This window comes from Scleropages formosus, chromosome 5 (genome assembly GCF_900964775.1).
Source record: "Scleropages formosus chromosome 5, fSclFor1.1, whole genome shotgun sequence".
Classification (NCBI taxonomy): domain Eukaryota; kingdom Metazoa; phylum Chordata; class Actinopteri; order Osteoglossiformes; family Osteoglossidae; genus Scleropages; species Scleropages formosus.
Genome location: NC_041810.1, coordinates 13,493,978 through 13,512,421, shown reverse-complemented (window position 1 = coordinate 13,512,421; position 18,444 = coordinate 13,493,978). Strand labels below are relative to the sequence as shown.

The window sequence follows — 18,444 nt, the reverse complement described above, 5'->3', positions numbered from 1 at the left end:
GTCACAGGTAATTCCACAAAATCTTCAAGTTGCGTCTAACACCGGACAGAAATAGCTCACTTAAAAAAGTGTTTTAGGACATACTCTTACTACTGAGCCATGATATTTGAAAAATATTTCAATTTGAGATTTCTTGTATTAGCAAAAGACCAGACCTTGGTCACAGCAATGCAGTAATATAGGCAACATACAAAAACAACAATACACAGAAGTAGATAATGCAACTCAAATGAAAAGAGTTACAGTAACTCATAAGGGTTCATACTGTCCTGTCGAAGAAGACTTAAAAAAAAATATGATCTAATATTCCAGTATTGATTCAAAGCAATTCAAAACACCCCACAGACCTAGTGCTGACTTTTCTTTGTCTTTGCTTTCTCTTGAAACAACACACATTTATCAGAATTGCTGATGGTGTGAAATTATGGTGTCAGGCCTATTACAATGAATCCTTTTAGGGAGCGTGGATTACGCCTTTCAACTGAAGTCTTCAGCAGAGCCACTTGGACGTTTAAGATCAAACATCGCAGACAGGCGCTGTGAGAAAGGACATGCCAAGAGTGTGAAGTGAGTGAGTGGATGAGATCTGGCTTCTCCAAGTTCCCTGGCCTTCACTCTACTTTGGGCTTCATGACTGAGTTTCCATGGAAACAAATGTACACACACGCCGACGAATGGCACACCAAGGTTCCCTGTCTGGTTAAGCCTCGAGGTATTTGCTTTTCGCAGAGCCTGCTGTTAATGACATGCGGGTCAAGCTCAGTGACGGAGAGCAGTTGCAAAACTCTCGAGGTTCACGTGAGCAGCAGAGCAGTGCAACATTGCTCTGTTGCAGCGAGGTACAGAGGAAATCGATAAAATGGTCTAAATAAATAAATAAATAAATAAACACACATATCAGGAGGGAGCTGTTGTGCAGCCCTACACGGATTAAAGCAGGAGAAGTCTTCAATAGGTTATGACTCCATGTGATGCGATCCCCACAGGCACTGTGCATGCTAATCAGTCCGCTGCACTCTTAAAATCTTTAAATAGCACACGGGGCTTGGAGGGTGTAACATAGCTGAGTTAACCCTGTGCTAAAACACGCAGGAAGTTGGGGACAAAACATGTCCACATTATATAAACTCAACTGTCAATAAATGCAAACAGATTCACAAAAATATCGAAGTGGCAAGACACTTCCTGTGTGTCACTTCCTCTCAGTCGCCCACGGCACCCAATCTCTATAAGCACATCTGTGGCAAGGGAATCAGGGCTAAGGAAAGAGACCCCAAACCATTAGGTCCACTACATTTTTTCCTCTTCGCACTTCTAAAAGAAAAGAGCAAATGTCCATTAAAATGGAAAAACAAGGAAAAGCACCATCTTAGAATGAATGCTGGTCCATTTTGATTTCCCTCCAAATGTTGAAAAAACAAACAAGGGATGAAGACAAATTCAGCACGCCGCTCGAGTCAAAGTCACTGACCTGTGAGGACAAAATGCGGCGTCCATGCAGGGTGTACAGTCCATCTGCAGGGAAATCTTTGTCAATGACTCCAGAGCTGAGGATCATCCCCCGAGACACCGGAGAGCCGGAGGGCAGCAGAAGCGAAAAGGTCAAGCGGCCGGCAACATCCCTGCTGACCCCATTGACCCTGTCGGCAGGGGGTGGAGCCTCACTCAGAGACGCCCAGCCGGCTCGAATAAGCTCATCCAATGCCCCCTTCATTCGGCACTCCTGAGTTTGTTTTGGTCGATTACACCGAAAAGGACATGCTCATGGCATCGCTTTGCAAGGGTGCTGACCCTGTGGTCGTAGGTCACGGCTGACCTCGTAAAACAAGACTCCAAACATGGCAGAACAAATCAGGGATAATTTGAACAATGCTAGGGACATGTTAGGGTCATGAAGGACAGCCCGCACCCCTCGACACGTCTACAAAGGTGAAAAAAGACGAAGAAGAATGTAGTCTGGTCAGGCTCAATATATTTTACGCTCAAGCTAAAAGGCCACTGAGAATGAGCAGCAAACCCTAAGATTTAATATAAAAAAAAGAGTTTTATGGAAAAAAAAACATAAATTAAACAAGGCATGTGTAAAATAATTACCAAGAAATAAAACTTCAATTGCATCATATATGAAGCTGTGATCTCATACTCTTCATAAGTCAGAAACGTTTCATAAACATCACATTTCATATCTTGATGTAATAGTGGCCAGACATGTGAAACAAACACGGAATCAGACTTTTTACAAATATTTACATAACGCATAAATCAGAAGTAAATTCATAGCGAATAACTTAAATTTTTTGGTTCTCTGTGTTTATTTTATTTTAACAACAATGTCAGTCACATCAATTTATAAATCAAACATCAGAAAAGGTCACGGACAGAAACATATCCCAGAAAGTACTATGGACTAATAAACGAGCCAACTGCATAAACAGAGTGGGCAATCTCAACGCACAGATGTGTTCTATTTGTTTGTCTTTTTCTTTTGTATTTCACGGACATTTCTCTTTTGTCATGCTCTACCTCGGTCTGGTACTGGTAAATTCAACCATAACCAGGAAAACAGAATTAAATGCAAAGGCCACTACAATTCACTGTAATTAAAATAAATATTTCTGCTCATATCAACAAAGAGCAGTTAGAAGAAAAGCTGCTCGAACCCTGAGAACAGGGAGCTGAAACTGGCCTTCTCTGGAAATATTGGTTGTGAAAAAAAGCAACTCGCCCGGAGGCCATACTGTACATTTTCAAAATCCCCCACGCACCTGGTAAAGTGCTTACGAAACGCTTAAGCATGATAAATAATGCTGAAGAACGCTAACATTTTCTTTTGTTTTGTTTTCTGTTTTTTTATGCAGGTCCTTACTTGACCTATTCAACCGCAAGAAGAAATCGGTAATTCTTTGGGAAGTCGGCCGCAGTTCTATTTCACCGCTGGAATTAACTGTAATGCCAGGAGATTCACTGGTGATGGGAGGCTGCATGTGGGAATGTCACCGAAACAGAAACACAGATCTTCCGAAAGGACAGTTGCTCTGGCCATGCCAGAGAACTTTTATCACATAAATCAAGTTGCATTTTTGAGCCAGAAGTTAAGGAAACATTTCTTTACCAGGGAGCTGTGGTGCCTCTACTTTGCCCAACAGGAATCATCGTTCCACCCCGAGCAACCCCGCCCAGCAGAATCGTACTAAGGGGGTCACTGGATTCTGCCAAGACCTGCCAGAGTCTGGAGTCGGGTGGGTGTTCAATACCTACTACAGAAACATACACCCTCGACACCTCCAGACCCCCACCAAAGAGACCCCACCCTGGCAGTCACTCAACCGGGTGCCGTGGCAGAAACCCCAGAGCTCAGTAGAGCCGTGCCCAAAGCAAAGGGCATACCCCTCCCCAGTCGTCAGCCTACACTCCCTCCCATACCCGAGCCCTCACCACACTCTTCCTGTATGCTGGCAGCAGGCCACGCCTCCCAACATTGGTGTGTATCGGAGGCACCCAGGTCGAACACTTGCTTCTTCTAAAAACACAAGACTGGAGAATGAATCAAATCCCTAGTAAAATCTCGATGTTTGTGTGTTCTCATCAAAGGAAGAAAAAACACATTTAGATGTAACACTGCAATATAAATCTGGGGATGAAGTTTCACAAATGAAACACAGGAACGTGGAAAATGTTCAGATTCCGGTGAGCCCGGTAATGGCAGTCGCAGGCTTCGAGTGGGTGGTGGTGTAAAAATAACACTCCAAATTGAAGAGATGAGCATTTTATCTATTCATTGTTCAACCGCTGCAGAAATGTACTCTGTTTCCCTCTTTTTTAAGTGGTGGTTTGGCTGGTTTTTTTATTTTGTTTTGTTTTGCAAACGCGTGTTCGTTTGCTTTTTCGTCCGATTGCAACAGAACAAAGCACGGCAGCTCCCCATTCTGTGGCCATCAAAAAACTTCCCAGTGTGCCCACTGCATTGCGGATGCCAACCGACGAATCAAAGGAGCGCAGCGAGCAAACAAAGAGGGTCCGATGCCAACCTCCGTACCACTAACAACCATTACTGGCATCAAGCAGATTCCCTCCCTCTCCTCTTGGCACCGCGCAAACAAAATGGCGCTGCTCCGCAAGGGAGCACAATGTGGCGGCATTGTCTCCAAGCGGGCACCACTGACTGAATGCAAAGCGCTGTTTTCCCACTCCCGGACCCCCCCACCACTCCATCCCAAAGCTTTTTTTTGTTTTTTTTTTTTGGGGGGGGGGCTTATTTGGCTCCACCAGTCCAAAAGAGAGACCCCCGTCATGGCAATAACGCTGAGCTTAAATATTGCCATGTCAAATGCCCACTCCTGACAGTCACAGATGCCTGTTGTCCTGCTTCACAATAATCAGCTACACAAGTGTTGCCAGATTTTTAAATCTGCAGTTAATGTGTGTATTCACTGAGCGTGCATTCAAGGAGATGACAAATATTCAAAGAGAAACAAAACAAATGCGACAAATAACTGCAACCAACAAAGATGCACCCGAGAAACTACGTGCTGAAATGTGACACTTGAGAGCGGAACACCTTCCGTGTAAAATTATACTGTATTGCATTTATTTTCATTTGACTTTGAATCACGTAAAACAAATGTTAAAAATCGGCAATGCTGTAAAGACAGAGCTTCCGATTTGTCTTGTGAGGCTCCTGTTCATTTTTCTGCATTGGCTTTCTACGCTGTATTTTTGTTGCATTTTGTCCTTCTGTTTTTACCGCACTGCGGAGTTGCATTTTTCTTTTGGTTTGACTTCTTTTTCCTTCTGACATGAGCACAAGACGCCCATCGCTACTGTGGCGCGAGCCGAGCGAGATCGATCTGAACCCGACACGCATGTGGCTGAGACGCGGGCTGGAACCCGGGCCTAAGCCCGCCAGACCTCTGGCAGCCGACAAAGAAACAAAGGAGGCACTGATGCCAGTCTCGGTGCCAGTGGCAACCATTAGTGCCGTCGTGGCGCGGCCCCTCTGCCTGCTTCGCCTGGCACCAGGCAAACACAAAATGGTGGCTCACAGTCGGGGATCATGGGCTGTCACCCCCTTCCCCACGACTCACTAATAACTTCTCGCATTTACGGGCTCATTTCGTGTCAGGTTGCTGTTTCTGTTAAGGCCAGTATTATAAGGGTCATTTGGAACAGTTGAAATTAATTAAACTGAAAGGCAAAGAGCACATAGGAGAGAGAATATTTAATGGAAATCAAACCCTTCACTTCTTTTAGGTGGAAAAACTTCATCGCAAATTCCTTTTAATAAAAGAATTACTGCTACTGTATTCTTGTTAAAATAAATACTGAGCTTTTCTTTATATGAAAAGACATTTACTTTACTGTGTAATTTTATGGTTGAACAGGAAAATATAATGGATAATGCACTGGGTATTTTAATGAAAATAAAACAAGATTCTTTGGGGAAAGAAAAATAAAATGGGTCAATTTGTCCTATTTTTAATTTATCCCTGGTAAAGGCTTCTTTGGATTTTGGACCATATTTGAATAGCAATTGTATGCTATTACATTATAACACAAACATGTGAGATCTTTTTCAAAATGACATATAATCATGGGAGCTACTCTTTCAGAAAATGCCTGTATTTTTCCCATGTAATATTACAGTAGTATTTTATAATACTGTCTTTAAAATGTATTTTTTTCAAAGAAGAGCTTTTAAATAATCAAAAAATAATCTAAAAGGTTAAGGGCAGTGACAGGCTCTTTTTTTTACCCAAAATACTTTGCTTTATCCATAAAAGCCGTGAAATGCTGGCCCACAGCAGAACTCTGGGAGTCGGGAGCCACCTAAAGCATGCCGACTTCACTCCAGCCATGTACAGAAATACCCCACGTGGCTCGAGCGCAGACCCCAAAACTGCCTCTGATTACAATGCCTCCAGCGACCTCTGACCGACAAAACCGCACTGCGTTCATACTCACCTCAACCGTTTCCTGAAAGCTGCACCGTCATTCCAACGTGTGTGTTATCGCTCGCTTTTTCACCTACACGGCTCTGCACGATTCCACCAACCTGACTTTTCTCATGTTCCGCTTTATGGATCTGACACATCGCTTAAGTAAAACAAATCAGCTTTGTTGTTACCACAAATGTGAGGACCTCAGAGGTATTGTAAAAATTATAAAGCATGACGTGTGTGTGTGTGTGTGTGTAGTGGAATTGCTCTATTCTCTTCTCTTACTGCCCATGAATAACCAACAAAAAATGTGCCTTTCTTTTCAACATACTGGACATGCTCTCCTGTCTCCAATACAATAAAATGAATCTGTTCTGAAAATAATGCTGCAGACGAGCTGATCCTGGAAGTAAAAAAGCAATATATGAACTATGTTGCCACTGGTGTACCCTCAAAATTCTCACATATAAAATGAAAACAGTTTCTCAGAATATAGTGCTGTTTTAAACTGGAATGTGAGAATTAAAAGGGGGGTCCGGCTCTTTAGCTGTGGGGGGCATGCAGCGGTGTGTCGACTGCAAGGCAGTTACGTGCACCACGGGAACACAGGAAGGCCTTCATCACCTCCACCCGTGCCCTTCACTCACTCACACACTGCATGCACGTACCTGGGTCCTGGACATAGTACGCCAGAAACAGGTCCAGCTCTTTGACCGACACGGTTATGTGATGCGGCTGGACACAAAGTGCTGGGTTCGTACAGTGCGGGGACTTGACCAGACGCTCGCCGTCTGTACTTTCCAGGGGGATGCCTTTGAAGAGAATGACCATGACCAGGTCCAGACGCCAAACCTTGTCGGCCTGCCGTAGGCAGTCAATGCGCCGGATCTTGCCCTTCTGGTCGGGGTTGGACAGCACACAGCACGGGTGCTTCTTCCCCGTCACGCTGAGCACAAAGTCCTCGCGGTACTCCTGGCGGATGTCCTTGCGCAACTTGGCCAGCAGCCGGGACGCCCACTTCTGCTTGACCTCAGGCTTCTCGCCCAGCAGCTCGTCCTTGACCACGCGCTCCTCGTCCTTGGACATGCGCTTCTCGTGCTTCTTGAAGTACTTGCGCTTGCGGGCCTGTAGGTTGAACCAGGTGTAGGCGATGGCGCGCACGTGTGGCAGGAGTGCCTCGATGAACGGGTGGAACTCATCCTGCAGACGCGCGGGGGGGGACAGAAGCGGGAAGGCAAGCGGAAAACGAAGAAAAGGAAAAGTTAGCAACAGGAAGAGACGTGTCGCAGTGACCTCTTGGCAACAGTTCCTGCACAATTAACCCATTTCATTGTCAGCCAAGGGAGGGTATGCAGGCTCTAAAATGACACAACGCGCCGAACTTAAATCATGGCAAACAGAAACACGTGCGGCATACATTACTGCATGATGGCAGCCATTTCCACTGATTGTGGCACACGTCAACCACAAGAAAAAAAAAACATTTCAGCTGGAATCTGCCGCAAACAATTGGTCATTATGTAACCCAGGCATGTTTACTGTGCACTTAAACTTATTTTATCTAACGTTTTACTGTGGGGCCAATAAATTACATATCCATATGCCAAGACGCACACCAGTTTCTGCTCTGCCATAATGCAAGCCTACTGTAACAAAATCGGCGGCAGAAACGGCCACAAGCCGAGCACATCGCACGCAAAAAGCCTCTGGGGTCCGTTGCAAGGAGCTTTCGGCCTGTTGTTGGCAAAGGGCTCAGTTTTCACACAGTCACACACGCGCGTGCGCGCACACACAATGTTCATCCGATTCTCTTATCAGGCCACATTCCTAAACGGAGGCCACCGTTGCTGCACTGACACCAAAGAGCCAGGTACAGAACGGCAGCGTTGTCCCACTGCTGCCCTGAAACCAGCGGAAACCCACCCACTCCGCCTCTATTCCACACCAAAAAAAAAAACCACCTTCCCACAACCAAAAGCATGAATTAAGACACCGAAAATGTCATCTGAAGGCAGCCAGCAAAGTTGCAGTTGCTGCGGCCGCTGCCAGTTTAAATTTGGAATGGGGGTCTCGCCGACAATCTTGTTTACCGATGGCGGATGCGGGACAATTACTCTTACCCCCTGAAAATCCATCCAAGGCGGGCAACAAAAACGGCAACTTGGCACAAATGGGGCATTCCTTGCACCCCTGAACACCACGGTGAGAGCAGGCTTAAAAAGTGCACAGCCACACTGTCATTCTAACATTAGCCAGATGGGGCTTATTGCTGAAAAAAAGACATTAGTAGATATAATACGCATTTAGGGAAATTTTCTTTCACGTTCCACAATTTTTGGAGTAAAGTTTAGACACAAACATTGTTTTTTAATTCTGTGAAGAACTGTGATTATACACACTAATTATTATATATACCAATTAAATACAGAAGCATTGCTGAATTTTGAACAGTTCTGAAAGGCTAAATACAAAAATTAATTTTTCAGTTCTCTCCTATGCCCTGTGCAAAATTTAAAGAGGCTATTGGCTCCACTGTTTCTTACATAACTCCTATTCAATTATAGCGGAATGCAACTTTTGGCACCCTGAGGCACATTGCTGGAAATGGTGCCACACAACAATATTGAGCTGAATCTTCAGCTCAATGATTTAAAAATGCACAACAGCGCTCTGAATGCACACACACACACACACACACACACAACTTCTCAATAAACATAAGCACAGATGAACTTTGGCCCTTTACAATTGCTCTCCCAATGTTCTGATAAAGAAATACTTTAACCGCAGATATCTGGAGAAATATTTTCACAGCTCACCAGCAAAAAGGCGTTCTAAAGAGCTTTGATAAAAACAAATGGTCAAACAAAACGATTATCTGTGGAAATGTGGTGGATTAGTGAGTGGCCAGGCTAAGGCCCGCCGTGCCGAGGCCGTTTGGATAAGCAGTGTGGCATGAGGATCTCCTCGTCCGCTCGCTCGTTCACTTTCCAGCGTGCGGCAGTATGTGCTTGACCTGCACTCTTAGAGAAGACACCGCAAGGGTTAAAGCGCACGCCGTGCTTTGTTTGGGCAGAGAACACGGGCTTGGGAAAGCACCTGCACTGATACGCTCCCTATCGCGACTCCTTAGAGAGCGGAGCTCCAAGAGCGCACTGAACTGGAGAAATCACCAAGTGTTACACCGAATTAAACAAAGTACTCACACCGAGGTTCTACCACAAAACATAGCAGCCACAAGCAACAATACTACAGGCATAAATAAATACATTAATTAATAAAACTAATTAAATGCTTGCTATATTGTAATTGCAGTTGGCCACATTTGTATAACACTTCTCAACATGAGAAAGCAGAGGAACATAATCACTTAAAAGAAAACATTTTTATTTTTGTAAATATTTGCTAAGTTTAAATAGGCTGCATGTAACTGAATTTTAACTTTAATTCAATAAAGTACCTTGCACCTCTTTATGGAAGCTCTTGAAATACAGCTAAGATTGTTATTTCATACAAGAGCCTGTTCATACAAGAGTCAGTCCCAAACAAGCACAAAATAATAGGTAATAAATTTTAATTTGCCTGTAAATATAATTTTAAAACATTCTAAAATCATTGCAAGACAGCAGAAAATCAATGCAAAATATACAACAAATGTTTTTCAACATTGTAAAAATTCTGAATATATTTTAAGGCAGAGATTTAATTCAATTCAATTTTCAATTTAGAATTTTATTTGAAGAACGTGTCCTGCGTTAAATATAGTATGCAATGCGTACAGTGAAATGGCCCTCATTTGCTGGTGAAAACCAGGTAAACGTACAGGGTGCATCTGAGATCAGCGGTGTGAACCTGTGATTCCATGAGGCCAAAGCAAACCCTATCTCAGTGAGTCACTTTCTGATGCCAAACAAAATATAAACAGAGAAACTGTGTCAGCCAAGAAGCTGGAGGAGTGTGTCCAGTACTGAATGAACCTTATCATTGTTTTCATCTCATTCAGGGCCCTTTGAGCGCCTGCCCTTCACATACTCACTTTTATAATAAAATCTCCTCTTAAAGCACATTTTTAAATACTCCTTTCTTCACCTCATTATTCATTGTTTAGGGACTCCTCAACATACTGCTTTTAGGAGCAGTACAGTTATGTGTAAAATGTAAGGGGGGTGTGCAACATAAAATGTTACAATATATTCCCCGCAATAAATAATAATACCACACTAATACCATAATAAACACTTTCCCACATTAACCCGATTCAGCTCCGATCTTCCACTGTAATGCTTCCTTATTATTTCTCCTCACCTTCAAGTAAAACGTCCCTCCGACATTCCATTTATTTTTAAAAAATTAAAATCACCACCAATAAAACGGAAAACAGTATATACAATATTATTTTATAAATGATACATAATTTCTACCTATATAATATTAACGCCCAGCCGAATTAGCATACCATTCTTCCAGCATTCATTACATTTGGGTGAAAAGTTTACTGCGTTTACATTTACATTAATGCGACACATAACGTGACATGTATTCGCTACCGGATAAAAGTACATTGATTCACACACAATTAAAAGCGAACAGAATAAAATCCCACGGAGAGAGAGTGTGCACGAGAAGTGAGATTAAGAAAGCAAGTGAAAACCGAGTGAATGGCGTGTTTTACCTGGGTGAGACAAATAGGAGAATACATGCCGACTGCACTGTAACTTAATTGACTGCTGATTGCTTGTCGATCGGTTATTGATGATGTGGAGAAGATCGGTGTTCTCGCTGGTTCTACGGGGTCGCTCCGGCTCGTCTGTGCAGCTCCATGGAGTCGTTTGTCTCATTAAAAAACAAAAAGTGCTTCAGTCTCATTAAAGACGGCGGAGGAGAAACGCGTATCCAGCTGTTCTCATTCAAACACGGTGAGAACCAGCGCGCAACGAACTCGTCACACGTCGGAGGGCGCGGAGGAGCCTCAGTCGGAGTCAGGGTCCGATCCCGATCCCGATCCCGAGCCAGAGCCCGATCCCGGGCGAGTCCCAGCACAGCGGATTGAGAGTCCTGGAAACACGCCGCCGCCGCACGTCCGGTCCCGATTTCTTCTCACTTATGAATATGCTGAAGTGTGGAGTTACGCTCTACTCTGTATTATAATAATAAATATGACTTTCAAAAAGTTAACGTGCTCAACACTGGGCTCCTCCACATGGATCACGAACTCCAGCAGCCGCTTGATCCTCACTCATCAGTCTCACATTGTTTTATTTTTTCACTTTAATTACACATTCATACCACTCCTCCCCCTCCCCCTCCTCCTCCTCCTCCTCCTCCTCCACCACCACCTCCTCCTCCGGCACGAGCGCTGCGCTCCGCTCTCCGGCCGCGGGTCCGATCAGCTCGCCGGCGGGACGTGGATGAGCGCAGCCCAGGGCTTTTTCTGCTCCCCTTCATCCCTCGCTCTCTTCATTTACACCCTACACTGCCCTTTTCATTCCCTTCTCTGTTCCTCTCTCTCCATTCCTGTTTCTAAGTTGCACTTCTCTCTGTCACTCACTTCACACCCGTTCTGTAACGATCGCGCGTTTTATTTAAATATTGTAACGTGTTTAACAGCCGTTTATAGCCCGGAGTAACTGACTCCCATGTGTTAAACTGTCTATTTATTGTTCGGTAATAAAACACATATATCCTGTGTTTGATTCGGGGACAAACAGTAGAAACAAATTATCCCGCCTGTAACGGGACAGATACATTCTATCGCACAACACTAAAGCGCAGAGCGCAGGAACATTGGGGAATTTTGGTGTGTGTGTGTGTGTGTGTGTGTGTGTGTGTGTGTGTGTGTGTGTGTGTGTGTGTGTGTGATATGGAGAAACACACAGGCCTTTCTGCCATTTGAATTGCGATCAAACTAAACTAAAATGTTAAGAAACACACACCACACACGACTCCTGCCATCTGCATTCCCACCAATCGACCCTAAACGCTTCACCAATATTCCTTTATCTCTAAGGCTGAAGCCTAGAAGAGGAGTTTAAATGACTAATTCGTTAAATAGACACACACATCATGAGAATGAATAACAATAAAACTCAGCGGACTGCATGCACTGTAATCATCAGAAAAGTATTTAAAATGAGTTAGACAATAACCTTTGACGGATGTTTGTAAAAGAAACACACAATAAGTGGAACCATGTACTATAACATGTTACATGTGATCATATGTTTAAACAACACGTGTTTAAACAACAGGAGTCACTGAATGGTGACCTGGAGAAAGGTTCTAATCAAATAATTAATCCAAGAATCAACCGATCAACAAGCAAAATTGTTCAAATTAAATTAACCAAACATTAATCGAAAATAGTTCAGTTTAAATAATCTATCAATCACTAAGCAAAACTGGATGAAACAATGGATAAACCAATCAATAAAAAGATGAGAATAATCAATCAACATGCATTTGGTCAAGGCCAAAAACAACACTTTTCCGAGCAAAAAATCTCTACAGTATATTTTCGATGCAGTTCAATTCTGATTCCGATTCAATTCTGACCAAAAAAAAAAAAAAAACATGAAGTGAATTTATAATGCTTGTTGTTGGCCTGTGAAACACGGACTTTCGCAGTAAAAATGTGCTGTCGGTGAGTCTGGAACTTCACTTTCTATTTATTGATTATCTACTGCAGGATCCCTATCCCCTGCAGCGGACACGCACCCCACATCATGTCACATGGAGTCAGATACGTATTTCACATGACAAGTGTGTAATGTACCAGCAGCAGGAAACAAACACACTGGGGCAGAAAGACGTTGAGAAGCGCACACACTGCAGCTCACGGCAACGGAGAGGGGTTCAGAGACCCGGGTTCGTGACCATGTCAAGTGGTCCGAGTTACGCACTAGGAGCTCCACTTCACGGGGCCTTTTCAACCTTCCAAACTTACGGACTGCAATAATGTGGGAAAACTACAAGGAGGAGGCGCACGAGACGCCACCGACAGTAACGCGCATCACGCCACTTCGGCGGCTCATGTCAAAGTCGAACATGTCACCTCACCCTCAACCCCCCCCCACTCCCCCCCAAATGCCCCACTCCCCCACTCCAGCTCTCCGGCTGCCAAGTGTTCACGCGCCGCGTTCGACCGACCGCAACTTCGCAAAAGGACACCACGTCGTGCGCGGAAAGATCTGCAACCCCCAGGAAAGGAAAACAAAAAGAGCCCAGATGTGCGCGTGCAGACCGGCCCGACTATAGCCAAGCTACTGGGTTACAGCAGATATGGTGGTGCTGCATATACATAAAAATATTTCAACAAGGCAGTGAAACAACTCCTGCGCGTTCTGCACCACTGGCGATCACAGGAGCAGATGGTGCACCGGCGCGTGAGATGTTCTGCAACTTGAGTCACAGAAATGTTAAATGTTCTTATTAATCTACGTTATTAATCCGGCAACGGAGAACAAACAAAGTAGAACTGTAATTAAACTGGGAAATGGAGGGGGATAAAAGCACAGCTCATTGTTTCATCTCACGTAAGTGAACACTGACAGGAACGGATTTAAATAATAAAAATAAGTGACCAAAGTGAGTAAATGTCCCAAGTGCGGCGCGCGCTGTGGATCCACGACATTCCAGTAACTCACATGGAGGAGCTGCCAGTGGGCAACAAACATAGACTTAAAGTCATAAATATGAACATAAACATGACCACACATCGCTGCAGCGTTGCCCACATTTGTAATACAGAAACATTTCTGAAGCATTAATTTACCAGAAATATTACACATATTACACGTATATATTTCGTATATGTTCACGTACCATTGCACTGTACTGCATTTATGTACTGGGGGTCCTGGACTCCGGTACCTTCACATGTCTCAACTTCACATGTGTGCTTCTGTTTTTTTTTTCCCTCCTACAAGTGCTTTAAAAAAACAAAAGGAAGAGAATTCCTGGCAGAGGCGGTGCACTGATGGCACGGAGCGCCTCTGATTTAAAATTTTTTTCTTGTATGTATTTTTTTTTTCTCCGCCTTCCTCTTTCAGTCCGGACCTCCGCACTCGTCTCTCTCTCTTCCACTTGAACGCGCTCCAGAACGCGCTCCAGAACGCGCAGGTCTCCTCCTCCTCCTCCTCCTCCTCCTCCGTCTGTCCGCCCGCGCCGCCGCCGCGCGAACAAGGCACCGCGAGCCGCGTGCTGGCACTGCGCGCTGCTCGCCTCTCATTGGCAGAGAGCGACGCACGGCGGCCCCCGGGCGCCTCGGGCTCACCGACCCATCCCCCCATCCATTTCCGCTAACCGGGCGGCTCTTATTTGCATATTAAGGGAGCCCCTCAGCCAATCAGAGCTTTGCTGGCCCGATCCGACACGTGCGACAGAGGACAGGTCGAAGAGGTACAGACAGGGCCGACCCTGGGGTCATGAGCCCAAATGATCAAAAGAGATTATTAAAATAATAAATTAAATAATTCGTGAAATTTAAAAAAAAATCACTTACATTAAAAAGCGGATTTGCTAACAGGACTATTGTTTGAAAATTATTATTGCAGTTAACAGCTAAACGCAAGAGTGTGACATGGTGTAAATTCCTGACAATATATTTAAAACATACATTTGCCCTAAATATTTTGGAATATGGAAGTGAATAATGCCCAGCATTATTAATCACAGATGTGGATGACAGATGAGACACTAAGTTAGACTTTGTTCACTTTCCATTCTCTAAACAATATGCTTTATGTTCATAGGTTGGATTCTGTAGATATATGCAGAGCAATGTGACTAAAAATACACCGCAATATTGGAAATGTTCCTTTCATATTCATAAATTTCCTTTAATACTAGATTGCCTGAAATTGTTATTGAGAGTGGGGTCAGGATCCCCATTTGGCACAGCTGCCCACTTCCGCTTCATCTGGCACGGGACACGGTTGGCATCCAGAAGCCGACACAAAGGGGTGCGAGTGTGGGATAACGGCTCTTACGCTACGTGGACCACGGGGCAGGCCAAGGCACAGACACTGGCGCAGTCGCATTTCAAACATAAAACATATTTAGAGGCAAACAGTATAATGTGTCACTAAAACGTTAAAATTCTCTTTAAAGGTCCACTGTTTTGAACACTAAAAATTCACATGACAAAGGTGCGCAGGCCTTAAGTTTCACCAGCATTTTATTTTCTGTGACATTAATGCATTTAGTGTACATTAAATTTCATGTATAATTGTACACACTGATTTACACATTTTTTTAAATCAGCTTCTGTTTATTCAGACCCAGTGAAAGTATCTGTTTTGGTTCTACTGCCCTTAATTGTTTAAATGTTACAAAAAATACAGCAGGTTTGTGTTTCGAATTTTTGAGATTGATTTCGATATTTTTGACATAACTGCTTCATGTGTTTATACAGTAATGTTTATATACCTGTACCTATATCAACAAATATTAGAAGTTAAATTCATCATAAATAAACATAAGTAAATTGATAATTCTGGTACTTTTGGGAATAAATCATGTCAGTGCCTTTTGGACAGAGCCTTACAGAAACAGATAAAAGGTTGAAGTGATTTGTTCTCGGTCTGCTGGGTTCAGTCTTCATTTTCCAAGAAATAATGGAATAAATCACGAAATGTCACATCAAATACAGTACAGCATGTACACTGCACTGAGACTGCAAAACGCGCACATTAATAGACAAACCTAATTTGTAGATTAACTCGTATTTCTCGTGGTTTTCGATCATATCAAATTATGTTTGCAAATATTTTTTATGTTTCTGAGAGACACTGCAGCGCAATCACATAAAAAGAAGCCAATAAAGATAGAACTTGTCACAAAATAAAATTACCAGTCGGACATGAATAATGTTTTGACTTTTGCTCCAGGCAATCTGAAAGTCTTCATCTTCGTTGTGATTTCTCGTGTATCGAAGGCTTGACTGTGTCCAACAGTGGTTGACATTTTTGCAAGTAAAGACCGTTGGAATGTGTACACACAGGTGTGTGTGTCTGTGTGTGTGTGTGTGTGTCTTTTACCCCTTGACTGTGGTGCGGGCTGCGCGCGCACATCTCATTCCGCTGGGGTTTAGTGACGTTTCTCGGGTCCGAACGGGTCGGAACGCGGTTTGGAGCGGGGCGGGGCGGGGCGGAGCGGGGAGCGCGCGGGTGGGCTGCACTGGGATGCAGTGGCCTGGGCGCACGGACCCGCGGGTGGAAAGTGTTGCGAGTGGAGAGGACAGCAGGGGAGCGCGAGCCCCGTCCCGAAGGCGGATTGGCGCGGGGCGGGCGCGCGAAACAACTGCGTGCAGTGCGCGGGGTGCAGGCTGGACTTTAGAAACGTTTTTAAGGTAAATTAATTTCCATGCCATGGACCGATAGTACACATCCACACTGTAAATGCAAATAAATATAACAGAATTATTATACACTCAGTCTGCGCCGCTGTCTTCATTACGTCAACGATGATGGTGTTTAATGTCTCTTGGTGTCCTTTGCAACACTCTTTGGTTTATTACCTTTATTTTTACTCCATGTTTGTCACTCAGTTGTGAGCGCTGTCTTGGATGCGGACAGAAACAGCGCCATTAACGTTATTAAATGTCATAAACACTTTCCGCGAAATTCATGAAGAAAGTGAAAAATTAAGTTTTATCATGATAAACAACACGATTTTTTTTACCGTCCTTTCCCCTTTATTCCTTGGCGATTAGAGATTATTTCGAACACTTCGATTTAGAAATTAGGATATTAATACAGCAACTATCTGAACGGTTTTTAAATCATAGGGACAATTTTTCCAGACTTGTCCCTAATTATTACCATTTTTAATACGTCTGTATAAACTTCATTTATCCTAGCATTTTTGTAAAGCGTCTGAAACATTTAAAAGAAAGTCCTCATAACATTTTTTTTTTAAATAAAGCACCACATTTCCAATTGAGACATTTTTGCTTTAAATCACAAAGACTGTAATTTTTATATGAAGCAACACAAAAGAGTAAGAGAAAAAAACGCCATGTGGTTTATGACCTAGGCAAAACAGAACACCAATAATATTATCATAAGTGTCGTTGTTACAATATACACCTATAGAATAAATGCAAATGGACAGATTTCTACCAGAACGCACTCACTGTTAATGTATTACTGGACACAAACCAGAAGAACCTTCTCTTTTTACTATTATTATTGATATAATGGAAACGGTAACTAAAAGTGAAATTTAACATTGAAAACGTACTTTCTAAAATATAAGGGAAAAGGAGTGATAAAAACTTCTTTCAGAGTGAGAAAATTTTCCAGGTTCCTCTCCAGAATTAACTTACTTATCACTTCATATGCATATTCTAATTTATGCACTGTTTTCATGCATTATTTTTTTAAATGTAATAAAGAGAGTGAAGTTGCAGGTTTCACTCTGCTGTAATGTGTGTCTATCTTCTCTGGGCCTCTGAGGACACCTTCCATTCATTGATTCACTGTCAGCAGAGTAGAGCAGATCTCGCCTCTACAGGGAATCATCTCAGACGGGGAACATTCACTCCACAGATGGTCAGTGTGTCCGCCTCCAGTCCACCGACCGCCATCCTGGGACCGACCGTCCGACAGTTCATGAATGTTCCAGTGAACGAAAGCACCAAGCACGAATGAACGACAGATCCAGGATGATGGTTTTGTGCCTCCTTATCCACGTACTTCATAACCCCACACATGCGTGGTGCAGATGACCTGAACAGAGACAGGGTACCTTCCCTTTTTCCGACCCCCTGAAGTGGGTCTGTTGGCATGCCTACACCTACTTTTCCAACAGCAGCCCCCCAAACTCCACCTCCAGGGGGCTGGAAGGACAAGACTAGCAGAGTCTAGAGACACACAGCAGAAGTGCTGCTACCGCACTAGGGGTGCCCCCTCAACCCTGAGGGTTCGAGATGGCTCCCTGCCAATCTGTGATGTCATGCCATTGCCAATAGCTCCACCCACCCTTCCACCACACCAACAACGACCCCAAACCCTCCTGCCTATGCAGGATCTGGGCAGGATGTTGTGGTTCCCCTCTTATTGTTGAGCACAGGGTGGGGGTGGCATCTGTAGAGTCTTGGGCATTGAGGCATTGTGGGATCAGTGCCCAGCTACAAACTAGGAACTGCCAGCACCGGCGATATGGACCATCATAGCCAGAAAATTAAAAAATGAACAGAGATGCTGACTGTTCTGCCGTAAATAATAAAACAAACACTAAAATAACAGTGTTTGTTGCCTAAGCAACAAAACCTTATACAACAGATATCAGTGGACAATATGGTGTTTCTTCTTAAACCCCCTCCTCCAGTTACATCATTTCTTTTCTGCTGAACCAAAAGCAAATGTAGAAGAAGCATTAGAATATATGTAAAATGATATCATTAGAATGTAGTCTTTATGAATCACACACGCGGTTCGCGGAACATGGGAGCCAACACATGCAGCCAGTGTCCTCGCTGCTGTAGTGGAATAAGGACAGTATCAAG

General features: G+C 43.7%; 1 protein-coding gene across 7 annotated transcripts in view; it reads right to left on the bottom strand.

Moving 5' to 3' along the window:
- The window catches only part of LOC108938776 (nuclear factor 1 B-type), an 82,587-nt gene extending 68,436 nt beyond the window's left edge, over nt 1–14,151 (bottom strand). For 5 of the 7 annotated variants that reach the window (XM_018759665.2, XM_018759670.2, XM_018759666.2 and 2 more), the window contains exons 1-2: nt 10,609–11,195; nt 6,605–7,136 (exon numbers count right to left, since the gene is read on the bottom strand). In XM_018759665.2, coding sequence (XP_018615181.2) covers nt 6,605–7,136; nt 10,609–10,635 — 559 coding nt within the window. In that variant the 5' untranslated portion in view covers nt 10,636–11,195. Of the gene's footprint in view, nt 1–6,604; nt 7,137–10,608; nt 11,196–13,757 lie in introns of those variants that run through there. The other 2 variants (XM_018759667.2, XM_029251747.1) reach the window with 1 other exon arrangement.
- Between the last annotated feature and the right edge of the window lie 4,293 nt (nt 14,152–18,444).